Source organism: Embiotoca jacksoni, unplaced genomic scaffold, assembly GCF_022577435.1.
Source record: "Embiotoca jacksoni isolate LCO1_2020_lvr unplaced genomic scaffold, fEmbJac1.0.p SCAF_3, whole genome shotgun sequence".
Classification (NCBI taxonomy): domain Eukaryota; kingdom Metazoa; phylum Chordata; class Actinopteri; family Embiotocidae; genus Embiotoca; species Embiotoca jacksoni.
The window spans coordinates 4,057,800-4,074,050 of NW_027185381.1; the positions used below are offsets into that span (position 1 = coordinate 4,057,800).

At 39.8% G+C, this 16,251-nt stretch overlaps 1 protein-coding gene across 1 annotated transcript in view; it reads left to right on the forward strand.

Annotated features, from left to right (window-relative positions):
• The window catches only part of LOC138206574 (chemokine-like protein TAFA-5), a 51,043-nt gene that overhangs the window by 4,983 nt on the left and 29,809 nt on the right, over nt 1-16,251 (forward strand). Inside the window, exon 2 of the mRNA XM_069163373.1 lies at nt 14,976-15,125. Within this exon, the coding sequence (XP_069019474.1) occupies nt 14,976-15,125 (150 nt within the window). The remainder of the gene's footprint in view (nt 1-14,975; nt 15,126-16,251) is intronic.

Below are 16,251 nucleotides of genomic sequence, written 5' to 3' on the forward strand. Positions count from 1 at the left end.
AAACATGCTAGTCTAGATAATGAGAAGGAAAATATGATTTCAATTTGAGATTCTTCAAAGCAGCCACGTTTTGCTTCAATGACACCTTTGTACTTTTCATTTTCTTAACCACTCAGTGTATCTTGCGTTGCATTGGGGTGCATTTTCGGTAATAGTCACGGCGCAATGGTGACAGCAGAATGTTGTGGTAACCATGCTGGTTAAGTGCTGCCTTGAATTCCTGCTTTACATCTACAGACCTCTGATCAAGGTGCTGAACCCACTTTATTTTATTTCCATCCCATATAAAGAATGCGGACAGAGGAGGTGCTGTAGAAACTACACGGTGCCAGATGACCCGCCCCTCCCGGCCTGTTTGATGACAAAATCTGGCCACTGTACTTGAAACACAAGATGTAATCAAGTCAAACAGTCGCTACTTTGAATAATCTTAAATATTAAATATTTGGACTTTTTTCATTTCGTTGTTATTGTCTATTACATTTCATAGTTTGATGTTGCCAGTTTTGTCCTACGCTGTAGAAAATAGTGAAAACAAAGAAAAACCTCCTGAAGGTGTGTCCAAAGTATTCTCTAGTGCTGTAAAAGGCAAGTGGAGAGTTCTTATTGCTGTGCTATTGAAGGCATATTTGGGAGGTGGAACAATATATTTTTTTTAAATACTCTTGCAACATATACCTGTATTATATTATATCAGAAATTTCTGTAATGTTGAATTTATCCCTTAGTGAGAAGCCCGGCAGGAGGGCAGCAGTATTAATTAGCTCAAAACTTCAAAGGTAAAGTGAAGTGGACAGTTTGGAGAGCAAACCCTGATTTAAACACACATGCCGAATTAAAGAGTCACATGTCGACCGGTCATTATTTTGTTCTGGAAATGTTTCTCAGGCAGCAGTTATTAAGTTATCAGGATTAAAGGTGAACTCCTTTTTTTTTGTGCTAAACTCAATTTGACACGTAAATTATTCTTGTAAACGAGGTGTAAGACACAAGTGATTTTATTCTAACCCTGTCGTAATTTGAAAGCTGATTTTAGACATGAAAACAGTCGTTGAAGGTCTTCTGTTCACTGCAAGTTAACCGCTCAACTAACGCTCATGGTCCCCAGAGCCACCAACAGATTTCCCCTTGTCCAACCTCTCAGAGTTCATGAGTCTAAGTACTTCTTTTGAATATGAGTTATCTGTTTATACCCAGACTGTGTTGCTCCTTCGCATGAACAAATTATGAGACAACAAACCCCTGAGTAAAACATATAAAATATAAAGCATACATAATAGCCCCGTGATGTATCTTTGTGGCCTTTTTCATCGTTTGTGGTCACTTAAGGTGTCTTTTTAGTTGTTTTACATCACTTGGAATTTGTCTCTGTAATAGTTTTAACCCTCATGTTGTCCTCGGGTCAAAATGACTCGCAGCTGTGTTCAACCAAGTTCTATTTTATTTCTATATTTTTATATTTTTTTGGGATCATTGGTGATCATTCTTTAAAGAAACCCTCACAGCCTCCTTGTCACCAATGATCCCAAAAAATATGAAAATAAAATAGAACTTGGTTGAACACAGCTGCGGGTCATTTTGACCCGAGGACAACACGAGGGTTAAGTATCTTGGTGGTTTGTTTATAGCCTGGCTGTGCCGACTGTCACTCACAGCTTCAGTTTTCTTCGCCGTGATAACAGTCTGGAATCTCTGCTCGTATTAATGTTTGCACAGTCACTTTGAAGGGCGGACCAATCAGCGACCGGTGTTGATGATTAACCCCATTTGTCACGCCCCTCCTTCTGTGATTGGATGGCTGGTGACAGTGAAGGGCGCATCATTAATATTTTTCGACTCTCCTTGATCGGAAAAAAATTGCAGAACATTCAGCGCAGAATTAACGTCAGCACCTCGTCACGCAGCGGGCGTTCATTAAAACCATTTAAAAAGTATGCTTTGGTGAACACGGTAGGTAGTCGCATCGGTGGCAGAGTGTCGGACGGTTTCGACGCATGCCGATTGGTAAACTTTTACCCGAGGTCAATGCCTAGTAGGATGGAATGACTGCAAACGATTCCCTATGGAGGGTCGCAAGACTCATATTCACTCAATAAAATTGGACGGGGTTCGCACCCAGCTATGTAGTTTAGTTGTCTTTCTAGTCATTTTGCATTTCCTTTGTTTTGTTTTTTCGGTCGCTGACATTTCTATGTGATCATTTTGGGTATCTTTGTGGTTGTTTTGGATTTCTTTGTGGTCTTAGATCTTTTCACTGTCACCTTCCCTTTCTTTTTGGTTAGTGTACATCTCTATGTGTTTGTTTTTGGATGCTTTGTGGTCATTTTTACATCTCTTTGTAGACATATCTTTGTGATTACTTTGCTGGTCCTTTCATTTTGTGTCTCTTTGTGACTCAGGGTTCCCTAAGAGAACAGCATCCTGTAAAATGTAGTCTTCACAGACAGTTACAACATGAAGCACATGTTTTAATCAATGATATAAATCCAGACTTTACACACAGTGAGTGATAACTTGAACCACTTTTTATTTTCATACATCTTTCATGAATCTAGCTTCATTTTAACTTTATTTGTGAAAGACGGACAGAAAAATGTCATTCTTGTCAAATGGACAGATGACCACAACAATGACACATTTAAAGCTCCTCCTTTGTTTGTTTACAACAAACAAATAAAATGCCCGCCACTCTCTTATAGTCCAAAGCAGCAGTTCAGCGTTTCCTTTGCTCGGCAGCTGCTTCTTACTCTCCTCCTTATCTTATGCAGATGTTTTAGATCATCAGTGCTGCTGCAGAAAGAGGAAAATCATAAACTCCAGCAGCTGCTCATTGAAATTCTTGAGTCAGAGCTCGAACGGTCTGAGCTGAGCAGGTGCAGGTTTCCAATGATGCCGCAGAGACTCTTATTTTTGAAAGAGATGAGGCCTGTCAGTTCATATTACATCCAAACGTCACATCAAATAGGTCAGCATTTTCTCTTTTAAAGAACATAAAGAATCAGTTCTGGGAGGTTGTGTCTGGGGTCGTATCTTTTGATTTCTTTTCATTGATCATCACAGTGTGAAAAGCTTTAATGAAGACAAACTGCAAGCCGACTATAATTCCCTCACGCTCTCTGTTTACTGAGTTGCTCTTTTTTTTTCTGTGCTTCCTCATAAAGCTCATTTAGATCCTGGAAACAAGCCTGTTATGCAGCACAGACACTGTTTTGCCTGCGGTGTAGAAAGCTTACCTAAGGAGCCTTCAGAGTCCAAATTAATTCTCAATGCTCCATTAAGTCGAGCATATATTCATGGGAATTATGAACACACTGCGTCTGAATGAAAGAAAAAAATCATCAACTGAGAAAAAACACACACAAACAGAAATTAAGGGAGCAAAAAGCTGCAGAGGGTGTAATTGGATTTGAATAAATTCATCTGGAGGAGGAACATCAGCGAGTGATTCAGTGGTGAGCATGAAACTGCAACAAACATTGTCCAAACCCCCTCGGCTCGCTGAGACAAGATGATATCTGTTGTCGTGAGCAAAAACACTGACAGTCTTTACTCTTCACGATAAGAGTCTCTGCAGCAGGAACCTCTTTTATCTCGTTGCTAAAACCTGAAAATGTTTCAGCCCCTGAAGATGTCCAGTTTGAATCAATGCTGACACTGACAGGCGTTCAACATAAGATATTTATCACTCGAGTTTCACAAGCATGTACCGCTGTCCTCCGGCATCCAGTGTGCCACTTCTGTTTCAGGGGCATTCGGCGACTCTAAGAGGTATGTCACTATGGCGGTGTGTCGCTGTTGTTTGACCTCCATATTGCCCGAGAAACGCTCTGTCACTCCTCGTCATCAGTCACATATCACAGCAGCTGTTGATCCTGTGTGAGAATACGTCTGTCGGTTATTGATACGATGCTGCTGTGTCCCCGTTGTGCCACCAGCAGAAAAGTCACAGTCCAGCGGCCTATTTTCCTCCTGATACACGCAGTGCACTTAATACACTTATATTAAATACATTTGAAATGTTTTTATTTTGACATCATGTCCTGTGGTGAAACAATGAGTGTTGGCCAGACTTTGTTCAAAGCACTGTCTTAGTTTAGCCAGTAGGAAACTATTGCCGTGTTCCAGATGACATACTTGTCTTAGTACACTAACAAATAGTGCTCCCAAACGTCAGGACGCTTACTTGTTCACCCTCAACCCTCACATGCAGGAGTTTCGACAGAGAAGTGTTGTTTCAAATCGCACACTGCGGTTCTGCACTGACCGGAAATCAACTGAGCATGTTAACACATCACCCTCCAAAAAATCTGCAGCTTTAATTATTTTACCAAGAAATTAACATGCTTTTGTGCCTTCGATTTAACACACCCAACAAACACATGAATGGCTTCTTCCAGCAGCAGTACTGAAAAAGAAACACTTTTATGCTTCCTCAGACGCCTTAATTTGAAAATTCTTTATGTCGGTGGCCCCGCCCCCTTCCTCTACGTAGACAAGATGGTGACCGTTTAGGGTGAAAAGTGTCCAGAGTTTCACACTTCTTTTTTGGACCGTTTTGAGTGCATCATCCTGGTACTTGTGGTGCACTGCATGTTTCTGTACTTGACACCGTAAACGCATTAATGCACTCAAAATAGTGAGTGTTAGTACACAAGTACAACATCTGGAACACAGAATATAAATCAGTGACTTTTCAATCATGTCTCCCGAAAATAATGTTTCTATAGCCAATAACTAAATTACAACAACAAATCAGTTTTAATACAAATGTTACCAGATTACCGTATCAGTTAACAGATTGAGGAAATATTATTTGATTTAATATTACTTAGGCAAGTTGCAAATACGTTGATACTGGACATCAGTAATATGTTTGTTGACAACATGTAGTTATAGCCAAAATATTTGATCTGCAGTCCCACATACTATATATACTGTAAATATGTATGTGAACACACAGGGACCTCCACCTGTATCTGCTATCAAAATGCAAAGGCAGTGCCCTTTTTATAAAGTTGCAGAGCGTGGCACATTCAATGGAGAGGCTGCCTGGCACCATCACTCAAACGGATGCGGCATTGTAGTGTGTCATTTCCATAACACCACTGTCACTGAATCATTGTTGTAAGGCTGTTATTTACAAATAACAGTCTCCAGTTTATAGTAATGATTGGGTGAGAGGAGTATTTCTTATCTCACTGTGGCCTGGTTATGATCACAAGGAGACTTAATATATTTTTTTTATTGTCTCAAGTGTCTCATTCATAGAGCCCAGGTTGTTCATCTTGGCCTTTCAGCTGTGGAGCCGCTACTGACTGGACTTGAGTTTTTGACTGGTAAATATAGAAAAAATGTGGAAAAAAAGTGTGCAGTGACTTGAGATACAATGTGTATTATAATTTTTTTTCCTGAATATTAACCACAGTGCCTTTGATGCCTAATCCTAACCCAACCCGGTATCATGGCAAAGTGTGAAATAGACATGCCGGTCCACTACAGCAGAAGGTGAATTAGACACGCTTTGTCTCGGCGTGAAAGTTCCAAGTTGTCCTGAGGTGGACGAAAAATGAAACCTACGGCATGCCTCTGTTGCGGGACGTCACATGACGTTTACGTGTGTGTAAGTTTCACTCTTTCAAAACGTGTAATTTATTACGCTTAGATAGCCCAAAGTTGGGCTATTTCACACTTTGCTGTCAGACTGGGTGTCCTAACCACAGTTGTCAGTCTAGATGTGAATGTGAAAGTGGTGTGCCTTGTAGGCCCACCATCCACCCCTCCCACCTCCTGCTGACTCCGATGAAGTTTATAAATTTGGCACTTCACTCATACAAACTAAACATTGCCTCAGAATTGAACTCAGACAGCTATTACGTTGCAACCACAATGCAAATAGGAAAACAATTTAGTTATATAGAAAGAAACATGCAGTAATGTCAAAGTGAGACTGTTGCCAACAATATTTGGCTTCAGTATACAGTAATGTGATGGCAGCTACAAGTTTCCAAACAACAAACTTATGATCTTTATCTTTCTGTAAATATCATATCACTTCCTGTCCAAAAGTTTCTCTCAATCTTAGTTGTTGGACATCTGTTTCCTGTCTGAGAAAAAGCAGTTTCAGAGACTTTGGGCCTGACCCAATGTTGGATTCTAAGTTTGTCTGTTGGTGCACAATAACAGACTCATTAACTGTCATCAGGGGATCGGCAAACAGACCCTGCATCACGCCAAAACCAATTTCAGCCTCATCATTATTCCTCCGTCCTCACTCTCAGTGCAAACACTGTGACTTTTCAATTTGCAGGGAAATAAAAAAAAGATTGTAGATAATAAAAGCTTATATCAACCATATGTCAGTTTATCTTTCCTCCTCTCATTCATAAATAGATTATATGTCAGCTCTCATTGGACAGGAAACAGCAAAACAAGCAGAGAAAACAATGTGATGTAATTGTTGTTGTTTTTTCTGCTTTCTGAGTGAGCTGTTTGGACGCTCCGTATTGCTGCAGTAACGACTCTCAGTTTCAATCCAAGTAGAAAACATACACGAGTTTCACTGCAGTGATAAACTGTAGAGATCAGAGGGGAGACATCAATCCCCACAGACAGGAAGCACTGAGGGCTTACTGCTGGAAGACAAAGACTATATGATAATAGTAACACAAAGTTACTCGAGATACAAAAGATTAAATTAAAGCCATTATCTGTGCATGTGCTTTCTTTATGAACAGTATAAAGATTTCCCTGAAGTTTACAAAGTGAGACTTTAAAACAGTGAGCTGTGATAAGATATGTAAGAGGATCACTGTGATGCAGGTTGTTTCTTCTGTTTAATGACCAATACTATCTTCTTAAAGTTAATTTTAGAGACTACTAAATCATTTTTTGATTCACAATTAAGACAATAAATTAAGCCTCATTATGCCTGGAAACCATTTCTTACCAATCCAGTTCTTGTACTGAACACATGTTCTCTCGGATTTTCATTTTGTCAAATTAGCTCTTAGAAGAAAAAAGGTTGGAGAACTCTGTTCAACATACTACTATGGCGGTCTTATGCCAGGATCAGACGACACGATATTAGCCTGATAACAGCTCGACCAAAAAGGTGGTGTAACACTATTTATTTCTTATATATATATATATATATATATATATATATATATATATATATATATATATATATATATATATATATATATATATATATATATATATATATATATATATATATATATATATATATACATGAACATTTTTAAATAGAATATTTTGTAAAATTGTATTATTGGTTCATCAGAATAATGTACAATTAGGAACTGTAAATGGTCTGTGCTTATAGAGCACAATGGTTTACAAAGCACACATTTTTGCCCCCATTCACATAAACAATCACACACTTGATGGCGTTCATGCTGCCATGCAAGGTATTCAATAATTACCTCATGGCTGCTCACAGATTCTGCTGTTGTAGGTCAGACTTGTCATTTTTACCTTCTAGATGCACATTTGGCAGATGCGCCACCTCATCAGGAAGAATGTGTGATTATGTAAAATACAGAATATAGTGTGAGAGTCACATCAGCCACTGCAGCTTACAGTTAGCTTGTTATGCAGTGTGTCCATTTGCAGATGCAGCTGTGGCACAGATTGAAATAAAAAAGCATAGTCAGGTAAGAGAAGTAGAGAATCATAGTAAAGTTGTTGAAGGAATGTCTTAAATTGAGATAAGAGGATCTGCAGGGAGTGGCTGCACAGCCAGGGAGCAGGATTACCACAGCATCACTATATATGTGAAGAAAAACAACATTCTCAAATTAAAGGAAGGGAAAGATATGACTACCTTGGTTTATTTGTACATATTCTCAAGTCAGTGCTATGCAAAATAGGAATTTCAATAACATGTACAGAGGAATATAAGCATTTATTTTTCTCAGATGAGCGACGTGTTACTTTGAAAAACTACAAGTCTAAAACCGTGGAATAAATAAGCCACATGTTAGTATTTCTTCTTTTACTTGGGTGAATTCAACACTCAGCTCCACCTTCGCTGAAGGCCCACTCCCGCAGCCAGTGGCAGACGTCCTCTCAGAGGGTGACTATCTTGGTACACTGGTTCTTATCTCATTGCACAAAAATTAATCAAAATGTTCAGACAAATTAATTAAAATGTGAGCATGAGTTGCATCTCGTGCACACGCAATAGCTATTTGAGTGCTCAGTGGAGTAAAATGTTGCCATGGTGATTGCCGTTGAGCTTGACAATTGATTCATTTACCCTGTGTGGTTTATTATAGTGGACAGTTGTGGCATCTGGGATGGCTCACCAAGTCCTGACAAAAAGACCAGAATGAGAGTTGTTGTTTTTTTAACTTTGTTCCATCTAACAATGTGTTCTGTGACTGTGAACCACTGGAACATGGAGCGCTCCTCTGCACACAATTTGAAGCAAAGCACAGGCTCCAAGAACAAGACCTCCAGTATCACACACACTGCTTCAGACACCACAGTTTCTTTACATTATTGTTTCCAGAGGTTGGGTTGTGAAAGTCAGTAAGCTAAGATTGGTTGGGAACCAATCTGTACAGTATCAGTGAAAAGCATGGACACCAACTTATTGAAGGCCTTTTCTGTATTTGCACTATTTTCAACAGTGTAGAGCAAAACTGAAAATACATACACATACAAATAAATACAAATGTTAATTAAATGAAGTTTCATAGTGTAGATTCTTAAAAGTAGCCATGGTTTACTTTAATTATAGATTTGCACAATGTCATCCAGCTGCATAAGGTAGTCCCATTGAATTGCTTTCAGTTCGAGAGCCTTTTCAATCAGTGGCGTTGTGCTGAGTACTGTTGGTATACAAAAAAATAGTCCTATCTGACTGCTGTAGTAATCTATATTATGGAAAGAATATCTTAACTAAGGAGAAACAACAGTCGATCATTACTTTGAAACATGAAGGTCAGTCAGGCTGGAAAATTCAAGGTCTTTGAAAGTTTCTTGAAAGTGTAGTGAAAAAAAAAACATCAAACACTGTGATGAAAGTGGCTCTCAGTGGGCCGCCCCAGGAAAGGAAGACCGAGAGTTCCCTCTGCTGCAGAAGAAAACCTGGGTAGAGCTACCAGCCTCAGAAATCAACAATTTACAGCACCTGATATGAGAGCCCACATCAGTGTTTTCAAGAGTTCAAGTAGCAAACCAATCTCAGCATCAACTGAGAAGAGACTGAGGGAAACAGACCTTTAGGAAACAAAATTGTTGCAAAGAAACAACTCCTGGACACCAATAAGAGCATTTGTCATTTGTTGTTAAATACTGCATGTACAATCAGTATTTACCGTAGTATAAATACTGTGCAACCAGCATTCCTCCTTGGTATAAATAGTGCGTGTGCAACCAGTATTTACCGTAGTATACATACTGTGTGCAACTAGTATTTGTCATTGTATAAATACTGTGTGCAACCAGAATTTACCCTTGTATAAATACTGTGCAACCAATATTTGACATAGTCTAAATATTGTGTGCAATGGGTATTTACCATATTATAAATACTGTGTGCAACCAGTATTTGACGTAGTATAAATACTGTGTGTAACGGGTATTTACCATTGTATATATACTGCGTGTGCAACCAGTATTTTCCATATAGTGTAAATACTGCGTGTGCTGCAGTGCAGATAATTGTTAAATATTGTGCTCAGCAGCAACACAGCAGTCTCACGAGCTGTGTGGGATTCCCAATTAATAAAACAAACGTCGTGTCTTTTTATAACCTGAAGCTGTTCATGTTGTAGTTTTGACCTCGCAGTGAACGCAACTCATTTAAAAGACGTCCAGCAGTTCAGAGTTTTTAATATGCAGCACGGAGCCAAACGTCGGTGGAGCTCCTTTGATTTTTGATTTTGGTTTCAGTCATCTGCTCTGACTGATGGGAGATGAAGAGTTAGTGACGTTCTCGTCCCGGTGTGCTGCAGCAGATGGAGAAATAAAGAAGGCTGCTGACGAGCCGCGGCTAACGAGCAAACAGAAACATGCCGCTGACGAGCCACTCTATCCCGTTACCACGGGATACTTGTTAGTGACTGCATCATACATCATCTACATGCAGAGTGAATCCCAATTACTGAGCCTCTCCTGCAGCAGCCGCAAGTCTGATCTCGGCATCTCAGTGGGCTCAGGGTCATTGAAATACAATAGTTGATACATGGTGTTCAATAAACACCTGTAAATTGTAGCTTTTTGTTGTTGTTATTTTAACTAGTTTTACTGTGTGATCAGGGAGGGGAGGGAGAAATATTTTTCTCGAAAATATTCATTTTCCCAACTTCCTATCACAGCTCCACCTATCTGAAAAGTCACTAGGAGGGTTTAGTCGTTACATTGTCAGTTCTGAAAAACAAATTGTTGTTAGAAATTTCTGTCCAACTTTCCAACAAGCACTTGAGCTGAAACAAACTACTTCAGCACCTTTAAATCATACTTTTTTTTAAGCCTAAATATGAAGTTCCCACAGGGAAACAAACAAGCTACAAAAATTAACAATTTGAATGAATGAATTAATGGACTAATTTGACTTTTTTTAGGCATCTTCAAAATGATTCGGGGGTGGGGGATGGGGTGAACGGGTTCTTAGGCTCATGTAATCAGTATAAAGCAACCCTATCTCAGAAAAATTGCATTTATACACTCCCCTAACAGAAAAGAGGACCCAGATGCAGATACAACCAGAAAAGAGCAGTTAGGTGCTTTATTTAACTGAATAGACTGGCTTGCAGGTACACAGGCAGAAAACAGGGAGTGACAGGCATTAGATGTCAAGAGCTGAGCAACACAAAGAAACAAAGTGACAATCTGTCAAACTACTTTGGCAAGATGGCAGATATACTGTGTACACTTAAGCCCGGTTCAGACCAAAGATTCATGACGAGACTAAACGGATTGAAGACGCTGCAGGGAAAAGTTGCCGCCGTGTGAACTGGCCTGTCTCATCTCCACTCAAGCCAACTGATGGTGTCGCCGGAACGCAGCTTGTCAAGTCAGCTTTATTAGAGCAGATGCCAACTCCTCTAAATAACAGGAATGCTCTGGGAGAAATTGACAAAACAGTCTCAAGTCCACAGCGTACATTTGCAGAAGCCTCCTGGGTATTCTTTTAAAGCACCAATGGGCGGCTTCAAACTCTCAACCCTTTTTTAAAAATGTTTCTGCCACTACATTCCTACTAAAAATGAAACTGTTGCAAGTAACTTAAGTCAATTTTTTCATTCATGTTTTCAGACACCACACCAAAGCCTGAAAAGCCAGCAGTTAAAATGGAAGTACAGTCGTTGCTGTGCAGATGTTAAATCACAGGGTTCTGTTGCTTTACTGGCAAGTTTCAGAATGTTGCAGACTGGAAAATTGCAAGTAGTTGCAAGTTTCAAATCATCTCGTTGTAACTCGTTGCTCCAAACTGCCCATTGGAGCTGAATGGGGTACTGGAAAGAGTTCAAATAGGTTCAATAGTCAAGTGACTGGAACCAGGATGAAAGTCAGAGGATAACCAGCAGGTGGAAAAGTGGTAACAGGGTTGAGACAGGAATAGTGACACATCCTTATTTTTGCTAAATACGTACTGCTAAAAACATAATTGGTTCCAGGACTGAGTTCAGTGGACAACTTTAGTGTTTCTTTTCTTGTGTCTGACAGAAGTTGTAAGAGTGCAACATTGTTTAAGAAAACTTAGGGGCTTTGAAACCAGGGTTCACATCCTGAGTCGTGCATTTGGTGAGCACTAAACAAAAAGAGCAAAATGGGAAAAAGTGACATGCTCAGTTCAATGTTGAAAAATTACATTTTGGTAAAATGGTCCGTACTTGTATAGCGCTTTATCACCTTTCGGTCTCAAAGCGCTTTAACATGGTTTTCCCATTCATACACACTAATGAGACAGATCACCATGCAAGGTGCTGCCATCAAGAGCACATTCACCATCGATGGTACACCATCAGGAGCAACTTAGGGTTCAGTGTCTTGCTCAAGGACACTTAGACATATGGACAGGAGGAGCTGGGGATTGAACCACCAACAAAACAGGTTGTCGGATATGTCGATTAAAAACATTTCCCCATGTTGTAAAAACATAGTCCAGGCACAGTTATGTTCCTCTCTGGCTGACTGTATTTGGTGTGGCAGAATATTAATGGCGTCTCTCGAAGGCAGAGTGGAATTGAGACTGTGTTTCCATGACGTTCAGAGATTCTGGCTTTAATTTAGTTTTTTCATTAAATCCTTTCCTTCACAGTGGAGGTCAGTCTCTGATGCTCCTCTGTTTGTTCGCCTTCATGCTCTGACCCCTAACCTTTGTGTCAAACATGACTACACTCAGAGGGATGAAAGTTAGCGTGTCCTTTCCCCTGTACGACCTTTGACCCTTTAAACATGAAAGTGATTCTACCTATAGCTCTCAGAGGTCTGACTCTCAGCATTCACACGGAGAGGAGGGATAGGAGGAGGTGATAACCCTCATCATAGCGGCTCTCCGACAGAGACGAGATAGTTTATTAGCGTCCATGTAGCCCCGAGGCTAACAGGAGGGGGAGGACACATCAGACAGAGAACAGCAGTGGTGTTAATGCAGGCTGTCAGACGTAATTATGAGTTTCATTAAAACTGCAGATAGTTTTGACACAAAGCTCAGGGCAGTGTTAGTGTTTGAAGATGAAACTTCAACCTGTTAAATCTCCATTTCATGAAACAGAACTGCTTGCTTTGAAAGCCTTAGTAGCTTTTTAATAGTGACCTACACTTGTGAATGTTATCATATGTACACATATACATTTATTTTTGTATACAAACTTTTGTTGCAACTGTACATTTTTTAAATAAATAATACTTTTTTTTGTTTCATTAGTTTGTTTGTCATCAAGAATAACGTGATCGCAGAAATACCTTGAAATATCGTAATATCATTTTAGGACCTTCCCTTTTTTTCCTCCCTGTTTCACCTATTGTTTCGATTATGTTGTTTTTTTGGTAGGAATGGAGGAGCGAAAAATGTGTCTCGTCACACATTAATCCTCCTGAGCGATAACTCACCTGACGGACAGCAGCACTGACTCAGAGCCGATAGAAACAACAGCACGGTGTCTTCACTCATGTCTCACAAAGGCTCTGCTGACAGCCAACACTACTCACGGCATCCAAACCTCTCAGCTCCTAAGTGCTGCTGCAGCTGCATCATGTTTCAGTCTGACAACTGAGGCTTTTCACCCCAACAGTCAGGATTTCAAAGAGCCACAGCTACATAAATGACAGACTACACCAAAAACAATTTTTTTTTTTTTTAAAACAGCTGAAGGGAAGAGTGACGTTAAAGAGAAGCTGTAAGACAAGGAACTAATTATACAGAAATACTGTAATACTGTTGTCCTTTTGACATGTTTTCTCTTCTTACATTTCCTCCTTTGACATTGGATAAACCTGTTTTGGGACCACAGGGCCAAAACAGTTTCATGCAAATTAAAAATGTTTTTTGTTTATATTTTGTTAAATTCACACTATTGGCCGATTTAGCTGTCAGCAGTTCCTCACTGCAATGTACTAATGGATGTACAGCCAACTAACAACACTGGATCCCTTTGATATTGGAGAAAACATAAATACTTTGATCTATATCATGTAGTTACAGTAAAAGGGGATTTTTTTTTTTTTTGTGATTTTTTTTGATTTTTTTGGTATAAAATTGTATCATCAAGTTATTATAATATATTATTTTGGTTTGGAAGGTGTTGAACTTCTCACACCTGGTACAGAAAATAAAAAAAATTGAAACCGTATTGGGTGGGTTGAGCTACAAATGACACTTCTTTCACAAATGTTTGAGTTTTGGTATCTTTTTGTAATCAAAACATAATGTATATTATATTGACTGGATCAAACAATAACCATAAAAACAAATGCATGGAAGGCACAAAGTCAGCAAGAATCAGTCATCTTGCAGGCGGGTTCCTCAACAGTCTCGATCCACTTCAGTGCCGCATGGAAATCTGTCCCCTCAATTGTTACGAGATTTGTCTGTCGACAGAAACGAGCAGCTGCCTTGTCAGATACGATGCTGAACCTGTAGGATAGTATGTGCTCTTTAGACCAAATTGTCTTTAATGAGCTGCTGCTGCTGCTGCCGCTGTTGTTAGTGGTGATGATGATGTCGTCATTATTGTTGTTTTCCTCCGTCTGACCCCGCTGACCCCCGTCTCTCTGAACAGATCCTTCTGTGCTCCCTCCTCTCTGAGGTCCTGGCTGTTGTGGGTCAGGTCCTCTCTGGAGGGCGACGGTCCATGGCCCTATTGATGACAGTTCATCAGCATGCAGGGGGGGCTTCTGCCATCACCACGGCAACCACATACAGCCACCCCCCCCCCACCAACTCCTGAGGCTTTAATCTGGCCCCTGTGATTCTCCCAACAGTCATCCAGCCATCGCTTTCCCTAAAAACTTTATTATTCTGTTAATCAATTAAAGTCTGGTTTAAAAGATGTCATGAATTATACAGCAGGATCACCGATCAGTGAAGCTGCAGCCCGCTTGTTTTCAATCGTTATCACAATGAAGAAATAGGAATTTTATTAGAATTGAATGCCTTTATTGTAACATTTATTGCGGTGATTATTTAATTATTTGCATGAGTGAAGGTGTGGAAGGGGATCCAGGATTTGTCAGTGAGTTTGTAGAGTTCCATAAATAATTTTGACATTTTTCAGACCTGTAGGTAGACATGAGTGTCAACATTACAGTGCTTGGAAGCATCCTATTTCTCAAGAGAAAATCATACTGTGAAGTGACCATCTCAGGAGAATAAGTAATCTGGTCCAGTGAAATTAACTAGAAATTAGGACATGGTGTTAATGGAGCTGAAGAGTTAAATGTTTATGAATGTGAATACAATAAAATGAAACCCGCATTTCCTTCCCTGCCTCCTTTAGGTCAGCTGGTGGCAGGGACCTGTGAGATTGTCACTCTGGACCGGGACAGCAGCCAGCCCAGGAGAACCATCGCCCGACAGACGGCCCGCTGTGCCTGCAGGAAGGGACAAATTGCCGGGACGACAGCAGCCAGACCGGCTTGTGTCGACGGTAAGAAAGTCGCTGTGTTCAGACGGCTGCAGCTGAAATAGTTAGAAAACTTACAGTCATCAATTTGAGAAATGTAGCTATAGTCTAATCATTATTTGCAGTAGCTTAAAAGAATCAAGTTCAGCTGCGGTCAGAAAATAAAGGTGACAACTCAAATTTGACTAACTGCATTAATTACTGAATTTAGTCAGAACAGGTCTCAGAATTTTAGCAGTATAAGATCTCAGATTTATCTTCAATTCTAGATAATTATGGGTATCATCCATTTCATATCATTAAAGCAAGTGAGAACATTAGCGAGTTTTACAACATTAATCTCTGCAGTTCTTCGAATGAATCAGTTGTATTATAAGGGATTTTAGTTTTATAGTTTACGAACATTTTGCCAACCAAGCAGAATCTTCTCTGAGGCTGCAGTTTACTGCCTAATATTTCATATTTATGAAGGAAACAAACAGATCTGCGGCTTTTCTCTAAATCCTCAGTGTCTCTTCAGCTGGTCTGTGAAGTCCAGAAAGTCGTCGTCTAGTTGGGAAGTACCCAGAGTTACAGTGCATTTCATCACCGGCTTCCTCCTTATTCTCTTTCTGTTTCTACCATCTGGAAATGATGACAACAGCTGGAGGGGCTCGGTCTGCTCTGCAGGGATTTACAGGCTCTCCTGGTGATTTTCTGAACAGTTGTTTTGCAGAGTTAAAGAACCTCCACGGTTTCCCTGCTGCGTTCTCTTCGGAGAAGGCGCTTCAGTTGAAAGGATCTTTAAATATTTTCTCATTCAGATTTGTCTTCAAGATAATATGTATTCCTCACGTCAGCACTGATTTCCTACTGTCTGAACAATTAAGCTCCAGTTTGGACAAAACTATTCAAAATCATCACATCCTACAGGATGTTACCAAAACCGTACTTTTGCCTAATCAGCATAAAAAGTTTCTGACCAGGTGTGAGCGCTTTGAGTTGTTGCTAAGGTGATTTTTTTTTTTTTACCCTTGGAGCTAGGCTTGCATTTTTCATGTGCTTCCACTCTTTTTGGTAAGCTAAGCTAAACACATCTGTGACAAATATATATTTATGAATTCCCTTCAGTTGCTTGTAGCCAGATTTTTTTTTTTTTTAATTCTGTGTT